General features: G+C 37.3%; 1 protein-coding gene across 1 annotated transcript in view; it reads left to right on the top strand.

The window, feature by feature from the left end:
• Positions 1-22,958, top strand: part of LOC126094455 (dmX-like protein 2) — a 355,200-nt gene that overhangs the window by 133,055 nt on the left and 199,187 nt on the right. The window contains exons 22-31 of the mRNA XM_049908834.1: positions 8,272-8,502; positions 12,749-12,909; positions 12,995-13,131; positions 15,221-15,363; positions 15,469-15,572; positions 15,653-15,752; positions 16,325-16,502; positions 18,460-18,587; positions 22,450-22,616; positions 22,704-22,856. Coding sequence (XP_049764791.1) covers positions 8,272-8,502; positions 12,749-12,909; positions 12,995-13,131; positions 15,221-15,363; positions 15,469-15,572; positions 15,653-15,752; positions 16,325-16,502; positions 18,460-18,587; positions 22,450-22,616; positions 22,704-22,856 — 1,502 coding nt within the window. The remainder of the gene's footprint in view (positions 1-8,271; positions 8,503-12,748; positions 12,910-12,994; positions 13,132-15,220; positions 15,364-15,468; positions 15,573-15,652; positions 15,753-16,324; positions 16,503-18,459; positions 18,588-22,449; positions 22,617-22,703; positions 22,857-22,958) is intronic.

A 22,958-nucleotide genomic window follows, 5' to 3' on the forward strand; every position in this document is an offset into this window, starting at 1 on the left:
CTAATTGCTTGGCTAGAGGAGCTATAACTTGCCCCACATTTGCTTTCCAGATCGCAGAAGTGGATTTACAGGTGCAGATAATAGGTCAAAGATGGAATGAGATATGATTGGCTACTGCCCCCTCTAATAAAATCTGCACAGTCAAGGAGACTACTGCTGCATGGCACTGTTCCCCCTGTTTCTCCCAGAAGGTATCCACTGCCCTATGTCACCTCACATTTCTCCTCCAAATCAACAGTGCAGTTCCTACTATTTTTACTAGCAGTGCTTTCAGTACATTTAATATATGTGTGGGGTTAGCAATCTCTATGATCTACCAAGTAATTTCCTGTAACTTACTGTCAGTTTGTTCTTTTCAGCATACAAAATCTGCTGGTACTGGCTATAGTATTCCCATTTCCCTAGCTGTATTTTGTCAGAATGTTTCTTCCAATTCAGTAATCAAGTGGTTGTTACAGTTCATATATTTCTGTAAATTTTTCACTGTTTGTTTATTTTTCCTTAATTCAGTTGCTATATTCAAGAAAACACTCTTTCTGTAATTTTCTTTTGAAATTTACATCAGGTAACACTTTCTGCTCAGCCCTTCATAGTACTTATAAATTTTGTTTAACTCCTCTTTCGAACATGGGTTATTTTTAACTGCTTCTTTGTCTAATGTAAGTTTTAAATTGTTTAATTGACCATTAATTATATTAACAACTGATTTTAACCTTTTTTTCAACTCTCAGCTCTGCAATATGATCTTCCAGTCATTTGTCAAGTTTTGTCATACTACCATTTAATTCTGCAAATCTGTCTATATTATATTGGTTACAAACTTTAAAGGCTGCTGACAAGGTCTCTAAATTTTTTACTCTCAGTATTTATTTCTTTATTTAAATTGTCCACTTTAACGTTAAACTCATTATTTTGAGTGAATATTTGCAGCCATAATTTTTTTGTTTAAATCTACTACCGTTTTTTTTTTTTTTTTTCCATCACAGTCATTGTTGGCCTCATCTAATCTTACTTAAGCTATTAAATTTCAACAAATAAATAGCTAATTTTGTCTTTTCTTGCCGTTCTTTCACTGATAAAGTTTCAGAAACTCAATTGCTGGTGGTTGAGTTTGACCTGGTTCATCTTCAGAATCACTTTGCATCAGCTTTTCGTTAGTGTCATCTGCTACTGTAGTGGAGGTCCTGACTGCATCAGTCCGAGACTGTGTGTCAACAACTGCATTCACTTCTACGATGACAGTTGGTAGTAGTGGGACCCAGCAACTGCAGCAACGCTGCTGGCATTTCTCAGCAACAGTCTTGGCATTTGTTGATCTTGAAACTTTGATGAAAACAATGTGGGAACAGTTGAAAGGTGCTTCTCAGCACTCACGGCTGCTATAAATATTAGTCTTCCCCAAAATACATCAGCTCCAACTGTTCTTCTTTTATATGTTGTGGTTGGAGGCTGTTATTTGTCAAACATTACTTTACTTTACAACCAGAGGTTGTACAGAGTTTCAGGGAGAGCATAAGGGAACAATTGACAGGAATGGGGGAAAGAAGTACAGAAGAAGAAGAATGGGTAGCTCTGAGGGATGAAGTAGTGAAGGCAGCAGATGATCAAGTAGGTAAAAAGACGAAGGCTAGTAGAAATCAACAGAAGAAATATTGAATTTAATTGATGAAAGGAGAAAATATAAAAATGCAGTAAATGAAGGAGGCAAAAAGGAATACAAACGTCTCAAAAATGAGATCGACAGGAAGTGCAAAATGGCTAAGCAGGGATGGCTAGACGACAGATGTAAGGATGTAGAGACGCATATCACTAGGGGTAAGATAGATACTGCCTACAGGAAAATTAAAGAGACCTTTGGAGGAAAGAGAACCACTTGCATGAATATCAAGAGCTCAGACGGAAAACCAATCCTAAGCAAAGAAGGGAAAGCAGAAAGGTGGAAGGAGTATATATATGGTCTATAGAAGGGCGATGTACTTGAGGAGAATAATATGGAAATGGAAGAGGATGTAGATGAAGATGAAATGGGAGATATGACAATGTGTGAAGAGTTTGACAGAGCACTCAAAGACCTGAGTCGAAGCAAGGCCCTGGGAGTAGACAACATTCCATTAGAACTACTGACGGCCTTTGGAGAGCCAGCCCTGACAAAACTCTACCATCTGGTGAGCAAGATATATGAGACAGGCGAAATACCCTCAGACTTCAAGAAGAATATAATAATTCCAATCCCAAAGAAAGCAGGTGTTGACAGATGTGAAAATTAACGAACTATCAGTTTAATAAGTCACAGCTGCAAAATACTAACACGAATTCTTTACAGACGAATGGAAAAACTGGTAGAAGCCGACCTCGGGGAAGATCAGTTTGGATTCCGTAGAAATATTGGAACACGTGAGGCAATACTGACCTTACGACTTATCTTAGAAGAAAGATTAAGGAAAGGCAAACCTACATTTCTAGCATTTGTAGACTTAGAGAAAGCTTTTGAAAGTGTTGACTGGAGTACTCTCTTTCAAATTCTAAAGGTGGCAGGGGTAAAATACAGGGAGCGAAAGGCTAATAACTACCATCTGGTTTCTGTACATATTGTAAATAGAGTCGAGGGGCATGAAAGGGAAGCAGTGGTTGGGAAGGGAGTGAGACAGGGTTGTAGCCTATCCCCAATGTTATTCAACCTGTATATTGAGCAAGCAGTAAAGGAAACAAAAGAAAAATTCGGAGTAGGTATTAAAGTCCATAGAGAAGAAATAAAAACTTTGAGGTTCGCTGATGACATTGTAATTCTATCAGACAGCAAAGGACTTGGAAGAGCAGTTGAACGGAATGGACAGTGTCTTGAAAGGAGGATATAAGATGAACATCAACAAAAGCAAAACGAGGATAATGGAATGTAGTTGAATTAAGTCGGGTGATGCTGAGGGAATTAGATTAGGAAATGAGACCCTTAAAGTAGTAAAGGAGTTTTACTATTTGGGGAGCAAAATAACTGATGATGGTCGAAGTAGAGAGGATATAAAATGTAGACTGGCAATGGCAAGGAAAGCGTTTTTGAAAAAGAGAAATTTGTTAACATTGAGTATAGATTTAAGTGTCAGGAAGTCATTTCTGAAAGTATTTGTATGGATTGTAGCCATGTATGGGAGTGAAACATGGACTATAAATAGTTTGGACAAGAAGAGAATAGAAGCTTTCAAAATGTGGTGCTACAGAAGAATGCTGTTCATTAGATGGGTAGATCACATAACTAATGAGGAGTTATTGTATAGAATAGGGGAGAAGAGGAGTTTCTGGCGCAACTTGACAAAAAGAAGTGACCGGTTAGTAGGACATGTTGTGACGCATCAAGGGATCACAAATTTAGCATTGGAGGGCAGCGTGGAGGGTAAAAATCATAGAGGGAGACTAAGAGATGAATAGACTAAGCAGATTCAGAAGGATGTAGGTTGCAGTAAATACTGGGAGATGAAGAAGCTTGCACAGGATAGGGTAGCATGGAGAGCTGCATCAAACCAGTCTCAGGACTGAAGACCACAACAGCAACAACAACAAACAACTACTTTTACTGATTTGTCATTTCTTTTTAGTTAACGTACTCTTCATTTAGTCGTTTCTTGCTTGCCAGATATAAAGGGCTTATACCTTGGGCTTACACTCATTAGCAGATTTGATCAGTTTCTAGAAAAGGCAGCTAATTTATAAATCAGTATATATTTGCGATCTCTCTTTTTATTGGTATTATGTAAAGAATAGTCCATTTTTTTATTAATATTGATACATATATACTCTTCATTGTACAAGGGTGAATCAAATATAAACCACAATTTTTGTTTTACATGCCTGTTTGTAAACTGAGAGAGGCAGGATCTCTCCACATTTTTGCTTTTGTTTCCAGTAATTGTTCTCCAAAGCTAGAATGTTGTCGTACTATTGCTGCAGTCAGAATCATGATGTAATATGAAGAGGTTCTGTCATCTGTTGCACAGTGCATATAATAAAGTTTCTCACTACAGAGGGTGTAAAACCCTCCGAAATTTGAAAGTCTTGTGGCACAATTCAGGGACGACATCCTGCAAAAGACTCAAGTGCATGCATGGCACACACAGTTTTTATGAGGTTGAGAAACAGTTGAGAATGCAGCTCACCAACATTGTCAGAGGACCAGCATGACTGAGGAGAATATTCACATTGTTAGACAGCTTATTGAAGACTATCACCAAATAACAATTGCTGAAATTGCTCCTGGGGTTGTTCTAAGCTACAGAAGTGCTCAGGCAATCATTACTGACAACCTTGGATTTCAGAAAGAGTTCATAGTGTGGGTGCCTCATCTTCTCATCACAGAGCACAAATGTTATTGTCTTGAGATGTGCAAACAGCTACCAACACTATATCGAACCAAAGAGGAACATTTTTTTACTCCAGATCTTGACTTGTGATGAAGCATGGGTGCACCATTACGCCATGTAATTGGAAAAAAAAAAAACAGCAGCATGGAATGATACAAAAAGGATGAATCTGCTACCATCAAAGCCAAAAACTCTCTCTTGGTGCCAAAAGTTCTTGCAGTTGTCTGTCCAAACAAAACCTTCATAATGTCAGAATGGTCTCACATTTCCAATCTGGGATGTCATCATGCTTCATGACAGTGTTAAAGCACACACAGATGCCCATACTCAACAAAAAATTCAGGAATTGTTCTGGACCAATATAGAACATCCTTCCTACTGTCCAGACTTACCACTATGTGATTTTTCTTTGTTTGAATCACTAAAGGAAGCAATTAGAGGACACAGATACGATGAGGATGGCGTTATCGAAGTGTTCATGCCCAACTGGCTGTTGTCACAGCCACATTCATTTTACGAAAACAGGATCAGGAAACTGCCTATCCACTTACAAGAATGTGTTTGCCACTCAGGAGACTATATATAAAAATAATTATGAGTGTATGAATTTTTCTGAAACTGAAGTAAACTTTTTAAAAAATAATAATCCTGTTTATATTTGATTCACTCTCATAATCACAGACTGCTCATCAGGGCTAATTACACTTTTTAACCAATGCCTCTCAAGAAAACCAAAACAACAATTAACTGATTATTATTGATTAAAAAAAACCTAAACAGCATACAGGAGCTTGTCGTTTCAACATCTTTGGCCTGCACAGCTGACACAATAGCAGTCACTTTATGGTACACTATGAATGAGCCCCACTCACCCACAGTGCTCACTCGCCTCATATGAAGTAAAAAAAACCAATGGCTTCAAATTCATTTGAAGGAAAATTGAAAATATTAAATAACAGTCTTGTTTGTGCAGCAAAATTAGACAGTATCCATGATTGTACCAGAGGCAAGAGCATGAATTAAGTGTCAAAAATTTTGTTTATCATTGTATCCAGCTGAGAAAGAGCTTTCACTTCACACAGTGATAAGCACAGGAAATGTTTCAAACCAGGCTCTGCCACACATGTAGGCTGATCTCAGAATATCCTTCCCATGATTTAACATCAAACTTGCCGCCCCCCCCCCCCCCTTCCACTTCCAGGAATATAATGTAGAAACATGTAAAACACTACAGTCCATATGACCTATCTTAAGAAATAGGCCCAAGAAAGGCAAACCCACATTTAAAGCACTTGTAGATTTACAAAAAGCTTTTAACAGATTTCACTGGTCATCAGGGTAAAATGCAGTTATAAGAGTCAAAGAGTGTGAAAGGGAGGCAGTAACTGGCAAGGGATTGAAGCTTGGATTCAACCTTTTTCCTATGTTGTTTTATCTTTGTGTAAAGCAAGCAGGAATTGAAATGCAGTGTGAAGAAATAAAATCTTCAATCTTTGCTAATGTTATTATAATGCAGTCAGAGACAGCAAAGAACCTGGAAGAACTGTTGAACAGAATGGATATCTTGAAAAGGAGTTGTAAGATGAAAACAACAAAAGTTAAACAAGGGTGATGGAAAGTAGTTAAATTAACCCTTTCAAACCTGATTTTTTTGCTAGAGGAAAGAAAATTTTTCTTTTTGTGGTAATGCTCTTAGGTAACTTTTTAATGATTTTAGATGCAAGATTTATACAAAAATATGTAACTGTTTTCAAAGCATACGTTGCACACTTGGCTTCATTTTGTGGACTAAAATAATTAATTATGAAAAAAATCTCTATTGTAATGAATAGTAACATGATCATTCAAGAATTATCATGCAAAATAACAATAACAATATTTAATTATACGCTAGAATATAGTGAACCAACCACATCCGTGTATTCTGGTGGTCATGAGCTGCTATGCACTGCTGCATTGACTTGCTAATATTTTCATAGTGATGCTCGACAGTTGGCAGCACTTGCACATGATGAAAAGGTTGAACAGTCACAAATGTGTACCTCAGGTTCCCATTTGGGGAAAATACTTCTGTTGCAGTGAAGACAAAGTGAAAGTTAATGTACACAGCTGTAACCAGAGGGTCTGAAAGTGTTAAATAAGGCATTTACGGAGGGAATTAGTTTAGGAAATGACACCAAAGGTAGCAGAGCAGACAAGTTTTTATTATTATTATTATTGTGGTTGTTGTTGTTATTTGGACTGCAAAATAACCGACGGTGTCTGAAGTTGTGAAACTATATAAAATACAGGCTGGCCACAGCAAGAAAAGATTTCCTGAAAAAGAAACATCAAAATAAACTTAAGCTTTTTGAAGTGTTCTCTGAAAGTATGTTTTTGGAGTTTAGTGTTATATGGAAGTCAAATGTTGACCATAAATAGCACAGACAGGAAAAGAATAGAAGGTTTTGGGATGTGGTTTTACAGAGGAATGCTGAAAATTTGTTGGATAGGTTGATTAACTAATGAAGAAGTACTGCACTGAATCAGGCAAACAAAGAGCTTTATGGTACATGACTAAAAGAATGGATCTGCTGATAGGCGCAATCCAAGACATCACAAACAGATGATTTGGTATTGGTGTTGGTGGTGAGTGGAGAATGAGGTGGGGAATTGTAGGAGGAGATCCAGGATTGCTATAGTAAGCAGGTTGAAATGGATACAGCTTGTAGTAGTTATACAAAGATGAAAAAACTTCCACAGGTATGAACCAGTCTTTTTAGAATGAATACCACAGCACACAAATTCTTCCAAATTATTTCTCTGATGTTTTAATGGGTGTTAATTGGTGCATTTCAGGAAGAAATATATCTTAAATTTGTTGTTTTGATACAAAATTGAGTAGACTGCTACTCAGTTTCCATGTGTTTTTACCTACAGTTACAACAAAAATCTGAATCTCTGTATGCATAAGATCATGCCAATCATGATATTTTTTATCTTTGGCACACACATTTGGTATGTATTAGATTACTCTGATGGGTATTTTAACATTGTCAGGAAACTGCATTGTGGAAATAATACTTGACATTTTTGATGATCGATTCGTCATTTACAAAACTCGTTTGTGGTAACCACACAAGAAAAGTACCCATAATAGTTAAATTGTTTAGTGAGAGCATCAATCTTCACAATATAACACAGACATTTTCAAGTTTGAAATAGCGCAGCCAAGATCATAGCAAAGATCAGTTCACAAGATCCCAGTACTAGTGAGGATCATAACAGTGCAAGTGAGAGAGATTAAGTGGCCTCTGGTCTGGGTTATATGCCAGTGAGCTGTGATGATACTGGTAGACACTGGCATGTGCAGCCCTCGGTGCAACTCAACACCTGGATCAGTGTGCCACTGGCTGGCAGCCAGTACCATACTGAGCCTAGGGAAAATACAGGTGAGTTCATACCGGTGACTCACTAGGGTGCTCTGTATTAATGTAGATACCGTCCATTGCAAATTTCGGGGCTTCTGGACCAATGCTGATGACTTAGTTGGTCCTTTCTTTGTATGAGAGAAAAGACTGGCTGATTTAGTTCTAATGGCTGAGGTGTTGGCCAGCAAAGGGTGGTAACATTGTGTATTTCACTTCCTCTATTGTACCAATTCAATTTTTTTTTCTGCTCTATATTCCCCTTCCCCTCACCAAGCTCATTTGTTGTCCTTTTATCTTGGATAAAACCAGAATAATTTGTGTATTACAGAGCTGAGAGAGACTTATTTACTAACTTATACTGAAAGAATTTAAGAAAATTGTTACTATTTTTTATTTTCATATATTTATGTGTCAAGTGTTTCACAGTTATATTTATAGTACAGAATGCAAAAATATGATAAAAACTAGATATCAAAACACATGCAGGTGACATTTTGCACAATTTGTTTCAGGTTCAGAATGGGTGCTGGAAGATACAATTCACTTAAAAAATATTCATTTACCCCGTATTCAAGTAGACCCTCACCTGGACCTCAGCTACTTGTATGATAGCCGTTTTTTACAAAAGAAGCAACGTTTGAACCACATATTGCAAACACTGTCATCAGAAGACATTCGATCTCCACTCAAGAATGGTGATCAGACTGGGCATGATCACCACAGCCTTCAAAAGACAAGTGGAGGTAAGTGAAAAAATATTTTTACTATAAATTGGTGAAGGAAAAGTGCTGTATTAAATTTTAGTACAGAATTCAATGATTTTAAAATTTTCTTAACCAGGACTGTATCTTACATTTTTCAAAAAAGTCTACTATTACAACAAACAAATTCTAGTTATGCAAACTCTGAAAAAGAAAACAAACTATCTCACAGTGGAGATAGTAGTCACAGCCATTGTAGGAAATATCTTGGTCATAGGACCAGGTTCAGCCTTATTCCATTCTTTTCTTCTTTTCTTTTCAATCACAAACACATTGATACTGAAACTGCCTGGCAGATAAAGCTGTGTGCTGGAGCAGGACCTTTGCCTTTCATTGGCAGGTACTGTATCTACTGAGCTACCCAAGCACGACTCACAACCCATCCTCTCAACTTTACTTTTGCCAGTACCTCGTCTCCTACCTTTCAAACTTCACAGAAATTGTCCTGCAGGAAGTAAAGTTGTGAGGGCTGTTTGCGAGTCGTACTTGGATAGTAGAACACTTTCCCGTGAAAGGCAAAGGTCCTGTGTTCAAGTCCCAGACTGGCTCACGGTTCTAATCTGCCAGGAAGTTTCATATCAGCACACTCTCCACTGAAGAGTGAAGATTCATTATGGAAACAGTGTTGCTGTCACTCCAGTTGGGACTACAGTTTGCCTTGTCAGGTAATACAAGCAAAGTTCATTACCTTCTGCGAAGACACGAAAAAAAAGCAGAAGTAAGAAACTATCGTTTAACTACAGTTGTTAATAATTTAGGAGTAAAGGAGACCACTCACTGAAGAAGCATCGACTAGTCAACAGACACACGAAAAAGAATGAAAACTTGCTAGTTTCCAGATAAATCTGAAATGAACTAGTGAAAAGAAAAGAACGAAAAAAAGAAAAAACACCACTGCAGCTACATTGTGCAGGCTCATCACAAAATGCCAAGGAATCCAATTCAATACCAACATCCGTCATGTCCATAGCCTTTTTGCTATCAAACACTGTCCCTCCCAACTTCCTTCTGCCTCCAAACCCACTACCTCATTACTTAAACATCTTCCCAGTTATATCTTCATTCACAACTACTTCTCTTTTTAGGTGAATATATACAGACAAATCCATGCCAGAGCCATGACCACCCTCATGACATTCTCCTATGGTGACCTGTTCATTGGACACCTAGAGGAAATCTTCCTTGCCTCTCAAAATCCCAAATTCTTTGTCTAGGTCAGGTTCATTGACAATATCTTCATGATCTGAACCCGTGTCAAGACACCCTATCCTCAGTCCTCTACAACTTTTTATGAGACTGACAAATTTGCAGAAAGAAATGGTCATAGAGTTTTGCACCTCCTGCCATATTATTGCCATTTTAATGCAACAGGACTTCTGTGGGTTCAAGTGAAATCATATGCTGCCGAGTGAAATAGAAGTTTTAAATTAAAAGAAATAAAATTTTTAGTATGTGTGGCATGGAGCATATTACTCCCATGGAATGAAACAATATTGTCAAACATACATGGCACATCTTGGAATCATCATGGCACTGAAAAGGTGTGTTTGAAAAAGAGTGGAAGAGTTAATAATAAGATTAGGATATGATAGCAGCAGCAGCAGGAACAGCAACAACAACAATTAAAAAGAAAAAGCTTGGAAATGTATGTCGAGATAAAGGAAAGATTTTGATGTTTCTGTATTTTAACACATAGATGCATCTCTTACCTGCAACTTATGAAAGAGGGTAGACTCCACAGTCTTCAAAGAGAATGTTGTCATTATTCACATCTCCTATGTCATTGTCACTAGCTTCACTGCCCAAGGTTATTACCATTTTTTCAGTAGTATGGCATTGCAAGGGCTGTAGAATTTTCTGGTGTGATACTCATAGTAGGGTGAACAACATTTGCAACTGCAAACAGTATAGTAGGGTGAACAAAATATGTAACTGCAAACAGTCACATAATAGCATTGGTAGCATAGCCACCATCTGTCGCAGATGTTCTTTCAGCGATCCAATTATATCTTATCGTCATCCCCAGAAATGAGGGACATCCTACCAATGATCCTTCCTACTCCTCCTAAAGTGGTATTCTGCCACACACCCAACCTATGCGTCATTGTGGTCCATCCCTATTCCAGTCCCACTATCAACTCCTTGCCATAAGGGTCACCTCTCTGTGAAAACCAAGATGCCAAACCTGCCAGTTCTCCCACCCACCACATCCTACTCCATTCCTGTCACAAGCTTATCCTATCCCATCAGAAGCAGGGTCATTTGTGAAAGCAGCATGGGAACCAGCTGCTGCAATTTCTGCACATCATTCTATGTGCAAATGGCCACCAACCAATTGTTCCCCAAAATGAATGGCCACCGCCAAACTGTGGCCAAGAATAGAGTTTGACCACCCAGTGGCAGAAGACACTGCTGAGAGCAACATGCTAGATTTCAGTGGCTGCTTCACAGCCCATACCATCTGGCTCCTTCACTCCTTCACTTCAGCTGTGCAGAATTACACATACGAGAGTTCTCCTCACTGTAGATCCTCTGCTAACCCACTGCACCCAAACCCTCTACACAACACTCTTCCTCACATCTGTTATGTCACCCCCTACTCAATCTATACCTTCGCATTGTCATTGTGCGCTCCACAACTTGCATGTTCTGGAGCCCCGGTTGCATTCCTATCCCATGCGCCTGCTCCCTTTACCACTTACCAACCCCACTCCAGCTTACTGCCCCTTTCTCCCTCTTTTCACCCAGTCCACCCACACCAATACCAGCACTGTGTGTTCAGCTCCTCTGGTGTGTTTGTGGGGGGGGGGGGGGGGGGGTGAGTTTAAAGTTGTGATTTGAAAACCCAGGTCCACCTAGTTGTCTAATTATTTGATTAAACAATGATTTTAAGAAGCAAAAGTTTATAGGATTTTCAATGCTGAATACCCAAATATAAGTGCACAATCGTGTATCCCAGTAGGCCAGTACTTTTTACCACCACCACCACCACCTTAAACTAATATCCATGAAACACCTAACGTATAGAGCCAAAGAATATGGCACACCTCCGTAGAGTACGAGGGGGTGGAGAGCTCTTCTGAACTGCACATTGCAAGCCATCCCAAATATGCTCAATAATGCTCATGGCTGGGAGTTTGGAAGCCAGCAGAAGTGTTTAAACTCAGAAGAGTATTCCAAGAGCCACTCTGTAGCAATTCTGGATGTGTGGGTGTTGCATTCTCCCGCTGGAATTGCCCAAGTCCATCGGAATGCACAGTAGATGTGAATGGATGCAGGTGATCAGACAGGCTGCTTATGTAAATGTCACCTGTCAGAGTTGTATCTAGACATATCAGAGGTCCCATATCACTCCAGCTGCACATGCCCCACACTATTACAGAGCCTCCACCACCTTGAACAGTCCCCTGCTAACATGCAGAGTCCATGGATTCATCAGGTTGTCTCCATGCCCATACACATCCATCCTCTCAATACAATTTGAAATGAGACTCGTCCTACCAGGCAACATGTTCCCAGTCATCAACAGTCCATTGTTGATGTTGACAGGCCTATGCGAGGCATAAAGCTTTGTGTGGTGTAGTCATAAAGGGTACACAAGTGTGCCTTCGGCTCCGAAAGCCTATGTCGATGGTGTTTCATTGATGGCCCAGCATTGAAATCTACAGCAATTTGTGGAATGGTTGCACTTCTGTCATGCTGAACGATTCTCTTCAGTCGTCGTCGTTGGTCCTGTCCTTGCAGGATCTTTTTCAGGCCGCAGCGATGTTGGAGATTTGATCCCCACTTCATCGCTACCTCGGAGATGCTGTGTTGCATCACTCGTGTGCCGGCTATAACACCAAGTTCAAACTCACTTAAACCTTGATAATCTGCCATTGTAGCAACAGTAACTGATCTAACAACTTTGCCAGACACTTGTTATATTATTTAAGCATTTGCAACTGCAGCGCCTTATTCTGCCTGTTGACGTATCTCTGTATTTGAATACACATGCCTATTCCAGTTTCTTTGATGTTTCAGTGTATAAATTCTACAGCTTTTATCATATTCCGTCATTTCTTCTTTTCAGCTCATTGACAGCATGTATGCGGCTTATTGAAACATGATTAAAACCCTTTGCAGTAATTCCAAAAACACAAGATTCTGACTTAACAAATATAGACAGTGTGTTAAACTTTCTGAGAAATTGTTTTATTAACTCTAATGGATTTCCCTAACATTGCAGGTTTGTTAGCAGTTCCCAGTTTCAGTACATTGCAATCACTGCGTAAGTCAATCATAGAATGTGGAAATACCTGCCCACTTACTCAGAAACACTTAGTGCAACTAGATTGGGTATCAAAAGAAGATGGTTCCCATATACTTACTGTTGGCGTAGGAAGCAAGGTAGGAAATTTTACTTATGTTGGTTACTCTGTTAAGAGGTTAATGGTTAGATAGGAACAAGCAAATACAAATTACATTGTTACAGATCTTGCTGTTTACTCCTGTTTCAAGTGACCTTGCCCAAGCGAACATGAAGGCTATGAAAGAGTCTCAGTCAACAAACAGGCCTATCTTGAGGAAGGCTTCTTCATTGGCTGTTCCTCAGTTTGTGGATGAGATCAGGTGACTTCAGTTAATGTACTTCTAAAAGTGCTACTGAATAGATAATTAGAAGTTAGCAGATCCTTCTATTGTGTGATCAGTAAAACCATTTTGTGGATTAACATTGCTCTTTTCCTGACTTTGCTTGTGAGCTTATGTGTGTATGTTTTACACACACTTGTAATGTATGTTATTGTATAGGTAAAAATCTGTATTTGTGCTTCATAACGGAATTGCGCTTCTTATCAAAACCCTCATAGCAAAGAAAAGCCAGAGCTCAGCTATAATACAATCACTGGTGCTTCCATACCATAACTCTTTAATCTTTTATGCTTTTTCATGCTAATTATCTCATTCCCTGTCCTTAACTTCTGTCATTTGTTTCGTTGTTAAGTGTTACTACTTAGAGAAGTAAGGTACATAATCTAAATATTTGTTGTTTTAACACTTCTTAACTAATCTTTCAGTATACTTTTACTGTATTTACTGTGTTAGACGATGTCTTAGTGCGAGAGTTTTAACTACATTCATATTGAAAATGTTAATTTATTTTGGTAATGTGCTCAGAGTGAGAACCAATAAATTAAAAACTTAAGTTGAAACTATGAATTCTACGTATGTGTATTTATATCATTACAAATAATATGAATTTGAAAATAGACAGAATGAAACAAATACGATCATTATTAGAAGTTGTATTCATATATCAGATGCAATTCTTTTAAAGTGGATTGAGATCATTGTGTGCACCATGTTCATGTACATGATGGTATGAACTTTCCCCACTTCAAATCAAAATTGTGCCATCCATGATATTTTCAGAATGCCAGCTTCTGTGTTCCTGTTATTTTATGTAGAATGGTAAAATTGAAGTCTGAAAATTTGTGGAAGTCACTGAACAGCATACCACAAAATTTGTATCTTGAATTGTTATTGTCATCTAAATTTTCTGGTTAGTTTTGTTTTGAAACTCTCATCCTTCATGACTATTTCCAGATCATGGCATGTCCACTTCTTTTAAATTGAGCACTGTGAAACTGGTGGAATAGTAACACTCTGAATTCTCATCAAAAGAAACAAAGTTAAAAATTCCCATTCATACCTGCAGATCTTTTTTCTCTGGTTTAGCTAGGCAAGTGTCAGAATGGTTTATTAAAGGAGCCATGGCTGATTTCCTTTCGTAACTTTGCCTGAGCTTATGCTTTATCTCAAATGACTGCATTGTTGTCAGTGAGGCATTAAATTTCAATCTTCCTTCCTTCCTTGCTTAATTTTTTAAGCTTCCTTATATGATTCTAAATGAATGGAAACAGCACATATATTTGTCCAAATTAGATCTGGCATAGTTATTTCTTTTCAGCTTTGTTTTAGGTGTGCAGGTGAAAGCTGCTATTGTGACATGTGAGCTGTCATTTGTGGTTACATTTGCTTGAAAGTAACAATATGTGTTTCATTTACAGATGTTCTTCTCGGCATTGTGCCATGCTGGAATAGTCCACTGTGATTGGGCTTTATTTATATTTATTCATTTGACAGTATCACATAATTATTGCTCTGTGTTTCATATTTTGATAATCTTCAGGTGGCATTTTGTTAACAGTTTACTGCATGATTAAATAATTTCAATTAGTTTATTAATATGGAACTTAATATTTCTTGAAAGTACGCATATTTCGGTGTTCTGTTGATTTTGTGTAGAAATTTAGAGGTGGTGTAGCAAGAGGAACCAGCTAACAGAATTCAGACTTAAGGTGGACACTAATTTAATTTAGAGGCCCAAAGTTTAATTGTCTTTCAAATTAGCTAAACGCTTGTGAGAAACATGTACTACACTATACGATATCTACTATTGAAATTAAAATAAGGTACGAGAAACATCTCGTCACCTTTCCTGTAGCCTTTGAATAGTAATACAGCCAATGCATTGAGCTGTGATTGGAGAATTAAGTGGCTAAAGCAGGGAAAACAATAATTATATCATGTTTTACTATTTTTTGTTGCTGTATTATAATAGTCATTATTTTTAACTTATTTTGATATAAGTCAAATACGCACAGTAGCCCAGATTTCAGATACATTTTTTTTTAGTTTCACTGTAACATGTTTATAGGTGGATGAAATTGCGTAAGGTGGACTTGGTAACAGCTGATAGTTTACCACCTTTGCCTATGCAGATATCATGGGTTCGAGACGGTATACTTGTTGTTGGAATGGATAGTGAGATGCATGTTTACTCACAGTGGAAACCAAAATGTAAGTTCCTTGTGTGCTGTATATATTCAGTGCAATAATCATTAATAAAGACTGTAATAATTTTTGCTGTACAGTATTCACATAAATATATTTCAATTTTCGTAGCTTCAGTTGCTCGTGATCGTGGTGTGGGATTAGCCCATCAAGAATCAGATGAATATCAAGATTCTAGAAACTTGAGAGATGAAGACTTAAGAAATTTGGCTCAGGTATTGAAAGAAAGTAGCAAGATGCTGTAAAATTTGAATTTGTATCAAAGTTGTGTAATAAATTTTCTGTTGGCTTACAGGAAACTTCGCAACGTCGATTAGCCAATGTCAGCTCCATGCCTCATCTTTCCCGTGTCAGCTCCATCAATTTAACAATGCTGGATAGCAAAAAGATTAGAGGTATGGTGCTTCTCTGATGAACCTAATATTTTATACCGTAACTGATATGCAGTGATAGGAACAAAAGTGTGTGGGGGAGGGGGGTATTTTATACTGGAACAAAACAGATATGGATCCAGGTGCTTTGAAACATTTGTGGTGTGTTTGAGATGGTACTAAATAAAACCACAATTCATGGATGATAAATCATCCATCATACTAGTAGAGCATTTCTAATTGCATATTTGTGCTATCATTTCCCTTTCCACTAGTAGAGCATTTGTAATTGCTTATTTGTGCTATCATTTCCCTGATATGGTTCAGCATGTAGAACTAATCAAATGCTATCAGTGTAAAGAATTCTCATTTGTCATTAGGGTGGGTTTTCATACTTTGCACTCCACTGCTGTGCCCACATTACAAAAGTTTTGAGCATCCAGAAAATTATCCTGTAAACTGTCTAATTGGTTTTCGTTTTCCTATGTACCACTTACAGAATTAATCTTGAACATAAAGGACTCAATATATATGTTAGTGGCAGCATATAAAAAAAGACTATTGAAATAATTACATTTGTTGTTACCTGGCTGCAGGTGCTATTGTGCAGACTGAGCAGTTGGGAGGTTCTGATTATATGCCTGACTATGGACTTTTTGAAGCCAGCCGTATAGCTTGCCCTGTCTTGCCACAGTATCATCCAAAACAACTAATGGAGCTGCTGAACTCTGGGAAAATACGTTGGGTGAAAGCTATATTAGCACATTTAGTAAGGTATGCATAGTTCACAAAAGTAAAAGTATCTCTTTTTTTAAAAAAAAATTCATAGATTTTTAAAAGAACAAGTTTTCATTTAAATTTGCATTAATCCTTACTACTTCTTGCTGTACTATTAATCTTTCTAAAATTTATTCTTTACAATAAGCTGCTGGAAAGAAAGAGATGTATTGTCTCTAGTATCTTACTCCTTCATTGTCTTGTTGTTATATCATTTGAGATAAAGCATTTCTTTCTTAATTTTAGCATATTAACCAGTCTTTCTTCTGCAAAAATTTATATTATTGGTTTATTACTGCATTTATAAAGAACTTATGACGACGTCCACAAGACTTGGATTCCGATATTGTAAGTGTGTCACACATTGTCATTTTCCCCCTAGAATAACAAACTTACATCAATACATTCAATTTACATTCCACATAACCGTAATTTAACTGTGCTAAACATGACTTTCCCTCCATATTCCATAAATTCAGTAAAGGAAGTTGAGTTTACTTATATTGCCTTTTAAGTGTCAGCACTGTTAAACTTTCATGTGATACTTGAAATGATGAAAACACTATTTACTTTTTTTTGTTATGACAGAAAACAGATCTCCTAAGATAAAATGTAAACAATGAAGTTTAGAAAGCAAGTTGTAAGTTCTTGATACTGGCACTAGATACAATCTCATTACATAGAACTTCAGAATTTTATGAATGCTTATTATAGTTTGAGTTTGTATAAGGAAAGGGAATGTATATCAAAGTGCTCTTTGCAGCCATATTCACTAGCACCTCCGTACTCACTTTTTGGCAGAGGCTTCTGTTTACAAAAGTGCTAAAAATAGGATGTTAATTTGTATTTTATATAAGCAGTATTGTATTCTTTTCATTTGTATTAAATACTTCATATTCTTCATTAATTGTGGACCATCAGCAATTTTGTCACTAAAATAAGTTATTAGTACCAGGGGTGGTGGCAAGGAGGGGGGGGGGGGGGGGTGCTATGGGGGTTATAGCCCCCTACCCCACTCCACCCCACCCCAATGGAGTATCATATTATACTGGATAAAATGACTTCAGAAATTAGCAAATATATTACTCCCAACAGATTCAATTTTTTTATATATAATTATGTAGCAATACAGGTTGCAATGTATTTCAAACACATTTTAACAAAACAACAACAGCAGCAAATAGCTTACGATGTAAACCAATAAATATCATTTAACTTAAAATGGGTGTCTTATTATTTATTAATGCATGTTTTTTACCCCAAACTCCAAAATAGTTACAAAAAACTACGTTAAGCAACACCAAATTTTACCAATTTGTCCATGGAGGACCCCAACTCTCCTTTTGTTAAGCGATATTCCATTTCCTCAAACCCCCCCCCCCCCCCTCCAATTAGCTCCCCCCATGACAGACTTCTAGAATCGCCCCTTATTAGTACCATATTTATAAAATGATATTGTTGTATGTGTGTTAATTTGTTAGCTTAATTTTAAATGTTGCAACAACACGTACTGTTATATCTCTTTCCTACAAGTTCTGTCTTTTAACATTCTTTACGATGGGAAACACGAGGGTAAATTTAATGAGAGATCATATGCTTTGCACTGTATGTTGTATCCAAATAATATTTCATTTCCTCATAATAATATAATGTAACATGCATGTCTTAGAACTCCTGGAAATTAACTTGCAAAGTGGGAGTCAGTGCTTCATTCAACTAGCTAAAAAAATGAGAAAAAGAACAGAATGCATGATTTCAAGAACTATATTTGGATCTGTGCAGTGTGGCCTCTGTTGCCCATAAATTAAATTATTTGTGTGCACTGAACTAATATTGACACAATATCACTTATGGAAATGCAAGAGTTGAGTAATACTTACAGAGTTTTTAGTACTTTGTAGATGCCTTGAAACCAGCTGATTTTGTTCCTCTGAGATAATGTCCACTTTTGCAGATGCATATCAGGAACATGTACAGTGCGACAGGGTGGAATGCTTCAATCCAGCACAGACGAGGAGAACCTAGTACGACAGAGGGGTTGGTCTCGTTCGCGTACGTTGTCTGTGAGCTACGTTAGTGCAGGTATGAGAGTAAAGCCATTCCTGTATCCCCGGTTAGAAGTAACATGCAGCTTACAGCTTGAGCTGCTCAGCCACTTTGCTGCTGTTAACAACACTGCTGAGCTGGCCAGAGCAGAGCAAGGCGTTGTCTGTAGTAGCTGAGTGAGTGGATGTGTGGGGTAAGGCAGGGGACCATGGCTTCTCTCATACAATTTCATGTTGTCTTCCTGTATAAAAGTTTCTTATTGCATAGTAGCCTGCCTTTTGTACTTTTTGTTTGGGGCTGTTTACCTTGACTTTTGCAGTAGCAGCAAATGTGGATAGTTAATAATAGTTTCTTTTCATGAATCAAATATGATTTGTGATGAATGAAGTCCTGCATTTTACAGCAAGTACTGTAGACCGGGTACAAAAACAATTTCACGCACTTTGTTTATAATTAATTGTTAGTAACAAAATTAGAAATACAGATAAAATTCAGTCAAATTTTCTAAATAATTTTTTGTTCTTTGTCCATCAGGTCTACATATTACATGATCCAGAACTAGCAGAAAACGTAGGAATCAATAATTTGAAATGTATTGCAGTATGTGTGAGCTTCAACATACCACTCTTTTCTTGTGTTTAAATGATGATATCTGTCACAAACTTAATGAAGGCTTTTGGAATGTATTGCTATTGAAGTTAGAGCTTATGTAAAGGTAAATATGAGGAGGCTGAAATCTGTGACGTTGTGCCTAGCACCCCCGCTGTGTCCCTGCTTCGATTTAAATGCAGTTGGGTCACCAGTCATACTGGCAAGTACGCACAGTGGATCCACATGGAAAGATGGAACTCGACTCTAATATGTGGATGAAGATTTACGCTGTTGGTACATTTTAGTATTGTCTGTGAAACATATTTCACTAATGGTGGCAGTACCATATGGTGGATTTTATGTTCCTTGATGCCACAGTTTTAAGATTGCTGCTTATGCTGGTATAAATGCTTTGTTACTTGAAGATGATCTGAAGACTGAAACTAGTTGTGAATAAAGAGTGATTCTACCATGATGAAAAAGTATGCCTCAGGTTACGATAAATATTTATTTCTGATCCAACTAGTTTCATGGCATTAGAGCCACATCTTCAGGGGTACACCTGCATTCAAACAAGAGAAAAAGTATAAAGATCCTGTATCAGTTAAAATGTAGTTGAGCAACATGTGAAACTATATAGGAAAATTATGTACTCACATTTATTTCACAATTTATTTCAAATGATAACCAGTAGATGACCCAACATCTGTCCATTGTGATAAAGGTGTTCAACTGTCACGGGGTCAGTAGTCCAATTTAAAAGATGGCAGAATGTAGGGAACATAATCTTGATACAGGAAATCTAGAATAAGGATAAAGTGGTAAACCAGATGGACTGTAAAAGAATAAAACAAATTATGAGTAGGTGAGAAAACCTACGTTGTACCTAGTAAGATAAAGTAAATCTCATAAAGCAGAGTCTGTACAATTGTATGATACGTAATGAAGGTCTAGTCTAAACAAAACACTGCTTACAAAAGATCATCGTCTAGACAGGAGGAGGTCTGGACAAAGAGAAAATTAAAATATTGTATGGACATAATGACAACATGAGGCACACAGTGACCACCTAGATGAACTGAGTTGAATTGGTGCATACAATGTAGGAACAGTATCATAAACGGTGGCAGGGAAGGTTGGGTAACATCTTTAGAACTAACTTTACATGTGAAAGATAGAAAAACCTAAGATATAATTACTTTATTTTCAAAACAGGAGGTGGTCAACCATCACAAGTGGAATACAGTTGTAAAATAAAGGAATTATATAGTACTTAATTAATAATGATCTTCGGGAACCAGAACTGTATAAATAGTGATTATGAGTCTCATAGCTATTGACAGTTATGGAAGTCAGGTACAGAAATGGCAGTGTGTTTTCAGGGAAAAAACCAAATAACTGTGTATAAAAATGATTTAAAGTAGGGAATAGACTATATGTACTAGGTTGTCCTATTCAAACTGTCAAAGTTTCCTAAAACATTGTGATAGCACAACTCTAGCTGCCCATTGAGGATATGCATTGAGAGATGCTTTTTGCACCTCAATATCTCAATCCCTTTGAGAATGTTGAGATTATGTCCCTTTCTTTCCCTATGATCTGGTTTACTTTATCCATATTGTAGACTTCCTGTACCGAGATGATGATCCCTGCATTTTGCCGTGTTTTAAATTGGATGGGTGAACATTTTTATCATAATTGGAGAAAGAATGTTGGGTCATCTACTGTTTATCATTTGAAATAAATGTGAGTATGTATTTTCCTAAATAATTTCATGTGTAGTTCAACTACATTTTAATCTAAACAGGATATTTATACATTTTGCTCTTGTTTGTATACACATCTATCCCTGATAATGCGGCTCTAATGCCATGAGACTACTTGAATCATAAATAAATATTTGTCATACAGCTGAAGTGGTTTTTTTAATCATGGTATAATTCTACAATTGTAGATCCCCACAATACAAAATTTTTCTGTGAAAAATTATATATCAGCTGCTGTTGGTGGTTGAAATATGACATTTTTCCATACACTTGTGAGCTGTAGGCCACCACCTTCACAAAATATATTTGTACTGCGTAATATACCTCATGTTTATAGGACCCTATGGAGATTTGTGGTATCTCATCCTCCTTTTCCACCTTAACCACTCCCAGCCTGTATTCACAAAGTACCCCTTCCAGTCCAGTGTATCGTATCTAGCACACTCTCTCCCCCTTCTCCCTCCTCCCTACGACCCCCCCCCCCCCCCCTCCGATTTGTTTTCTTTTCATTTTGTATTTTAGTGTCTTGCAGCATTGCCAAATTTCTCTTTTAATACATATCTTATGTCTCTCCGTACCCTGGTATATTGCAACTCTTTCTTGTCCCCTTCTCAAGTAATCAGTCATTTTATTTAGTGTAACAATATATTTTTGTTTTTATGTTATCATTGTTAATAATATTATTGCCATTGTTGTTCAGTGTTGTAGTCCTCATATTCTGAATTTCATTATGTGAGTTTAATTCTCTTGTATATCTGTTTTCCCCCAATTCTTTGCCTCAGTTCATATGTATTTGCCATCAAATATATTTTTACCATGAGACTGAACTCTTCCATCTATTAAGACTGCCAAATGCAGTGCTTACCATGAATTCGCTTCATTCATCTTACATGAGATGGTATCTTCTTGACTCTTTGCCAGATGTGACCTTCCCTTTTGGTTTGCCTCATCTCAATTGATCTATCATTAAACTTCAATCTCCTTTCTTTTACTTAGCCATATTCTCACACTTTAATCTCATTCCTTTTCCTGTACAAAGGAATCGTAACCAGTGACAGGAAAAAATCATGGCTACATAAGTGTATTTTGTGAAAAGATTATATCCACTATGAAATTTCTTATTAGCTAAGTAGGTGTGGATGGGAAGAGATTAGAAAGAGGAGAGTGAAATATTATTCTGTACAACAGGTTAACACCAGTATGCAAATCAAGGTAAATAGCCCCTAGGAAGCAAGTTTCTTCTAGAGCAAACTAGTAACGCTTTCTCACTCTGTTGACAAATTGTCTGCAGAAATTTTATTTTTGCATAAAACTTTCAGCCTTTGGTCAGTCTGCTTTTTATTCTTTGAATGTGTCTGTGTGTGGCATAAAAATGCTGTTTTTCTGTTGGCATTTGTCTTTTCAGTTTTGCAGTTCACTGCTGAGTTATTAATTTCACAATCTTTCTGATACTTATTATTTTCTCTATCGCTTCTTTATGTATTGTGTTTATTTCCTTAATTGTATCAAAAATTGGTTTATGCTGTGTATTTATTATTCAGGTACTACAAGCCCTCTTGAACAGAGAGGTTCCACTACTGCCATACCTGAGGAACTAACACTTGATTATGCTGAGATAAGTTCTATACCACCCTTACCATTGTGGACCCTCTTAGCTGCAGACAGGGAAACAACTAGCAGTGCTGCCCAAATCTCAGAAGATCAGGAGGTACAATTCTCCTCGTAGTTTCAGTTTAATAGCTGTTATCATATTTCACACCAGTGGTTCTAATTTCTTAATGTTTTTTTTTTCCAGGATTACAATAATTTATTTGATGGAAGTTTGGCCGTTGAAGATGAGACACTAGATGAACTGCTGGAGGATGAAATAGATTCACCAAAACGTCATGAAAGACGTTTATCCATGAGTCAGGAGCGACAAGGCTTGTCACATTTTGGGCCGCGACAGGTTTGATAAAACTTTGATCTTTCTCCCCTCTTCCCTATTATGTTAGCTGTAAAGCCATGTGTGGTGTTTAATTTATTTCAATTTTTCTGTAAAGCTCGGTCC

This window comes from Schistocerca cancellata, chromosome 8, assembly GCF_023864275.1.
Source record: "Schistocerca cancellata isolate TAMUIC-IGC-003103 chromosome 8, iqSchCanc2.1, whole genome shotgun sequence".
Lineage (NCBI taxonomy): Eukaryota > Metazoa > Arthropoda > Insecta > Orthoptera > Acrididae > Schistocerca > Schistocerca cancellata.